At 57.3% G+C, this 1,559-nt stretch overlaps 1 protein-coding gene across 1 annotated transcript in view; it reads left to right on the top strand.

Moving 5' to 3' along the window:
- Positions 1–202: 202 nt before the first annotated feature.
- The window catches only part of EMH_0052520 (uncharacterized protein), a gene marked incomplete at both ends in the record, with an annotated part of 4,915 nt that continues 3,558 nt past the window's right edge, over positions 203–1,559 (top strand). The window contains 2 exons of the mRNA XM_013496884.1: positions 203–931; positions 1,264–1,440. Of these exons, the coding sequence (XP_013352338.1) occupies positions 203–931; positions 1,264–1,440 (906 nt within the window). The remainder of the gene's footprint in view (positions 932–1,263; positions 1,441–1,559) is intronic.

Here is a 1,559-nt window from a genome sequence, read left to right on the forward strand (position 1 = left end):
CACGGAGCAGCAGCACTTGGAACCGCAGCAGAGGCACAATCAGCAGCAGCAGCAGCAATAGCAACAGCAACAACAACAGCAACAATAAAGACAGTAGTAACATCAGCAGCAGCAGCAGCAACAGCAGCAGCAACAATCAGCAGCAGCAGCTGTACATGCAGCAGCAGCAGCAGCAACAGCAGCAGCAGCAGCAGCAGCAGGAATGGCCAGTCTGCGTTGTCTATGGATAATAGCCAGCAGCAAATGCAGCAGCAGCAGCAGCAGCAGCGAGGGGGGCCCCCCATACGAGGGGCCCCTGGGGGCCCCCCTGCAGCATAGAGCAGCAATACCCCTACCATCTATAAGAGCAGCAACACTAAGAACAAACAGAAACACAAAACCCCCTGCTGCTGCTGCTGCTGCTGCTGCTGCTGCTGGAAGGAATAGGGGAATCCGCAGTCAGCAGCAGCAGCAGCAACAGCAGCAGCAGCAGCAGCAGCAGCAGCAGAAGGGGAAGACACAAAGCCCATCCGGAGAGGGTCCGAGCGTTGCTGCTGCTGCTGCTGCTGCTTCTGCTGCAGCATCAGGAGCAGAGAGTATCGAGAGCCCTGCAGCAGCAGCAGCAACAACAGCAGCAGCAACAGCAGCAGCAGCAACAGCAGCAGCAGCAGCAGCAGCAAACTTTGCTGCTGGCCAGGAGCATCTCTCAGCCCATCCAGAGAAGGGGCGTTTGGCTCCAGGCAGCGAGAGAAGAGCAGCAGCAGCAGCAGCAGCAGCAGGAACAGCAGCAGCAGCAGGAGGAGGCGTGGGGTTTTATCCTGTTGCTGCAGCAGCAGCAGCAGCAGGAGCAGCAGTGGGGCAGCAGCCAACTGTATATACAGAGGGATGCACAGCGCGGCTGCTGTTTTCTAGGCTTTTTATATCCGCAGAACAGAGATGGAAGAGACTAGCAGTAACTGCTGCTGCTGCTGCTGCTGCTGCTGCTGCTGCTGCTGCTGCTGGTGCTGGTGTTGGTGTTTGTGTTGCTGCTGCTGCTGGTGGTGTTGTTGATGGTTTTATGTTGTTGTGGTTGCTGCTGCTGCTGTTGCTGCTGCTGTTGCTGTTGCTGCTGATTGTTTAGCGGATGATAATGATGATGATACTGATGTCTATGCTGCTGCTGCTGCTGCTGCTGTTGCTGCTGTTGCTGCTGTTGCTGCTGCTGCTGCTGCTGCTGCTGCGCAGAGACAGCTGTACACCCCGCTGCCTACAGACGGAGAGCTGCTGGGTTGCTTCTGCTCCCAGGTGTTGCTGCCTCCTGAGGATGATGTTACTTGTGCTGCTGCTGCTGCTGCTGCTGCTGCTGCTGCTGGCGGTGGTTCGAGGTCTCCAGCAGCAACAGCAGCAGCAGCAGCAGCAGTGGAGTGGGGGCTGCCGCAGCAGCAGCAGCAGCAGCAGCAGCAGCATTTGTTCTTTCACGATGTGCAGCAAGAAATAAACTTCAGGGAGCCGACGTGGCCCTGCGGCCCTTTGCTGCTGCAGCTGCGGCAGCAGCTGCAGCACAGATATTTATGCTGTTGCTGCTCTTTGTCTTGACGAAG

The sequence above is a fragment of the Eimeria mitis genome, genomic scaffold, assembly GCF_000499745.2.
Source record: "Eimeria mitis Houghton genomic scaffold, Emh_scaff2355, whole genome shotgun sequence".
Lineage (NCBI taxonomy): Eukaryota > Apicomplexa > Conoidasida > Eucoccidiorida > Eimeriidae > Eimeria > Eimeria mitis.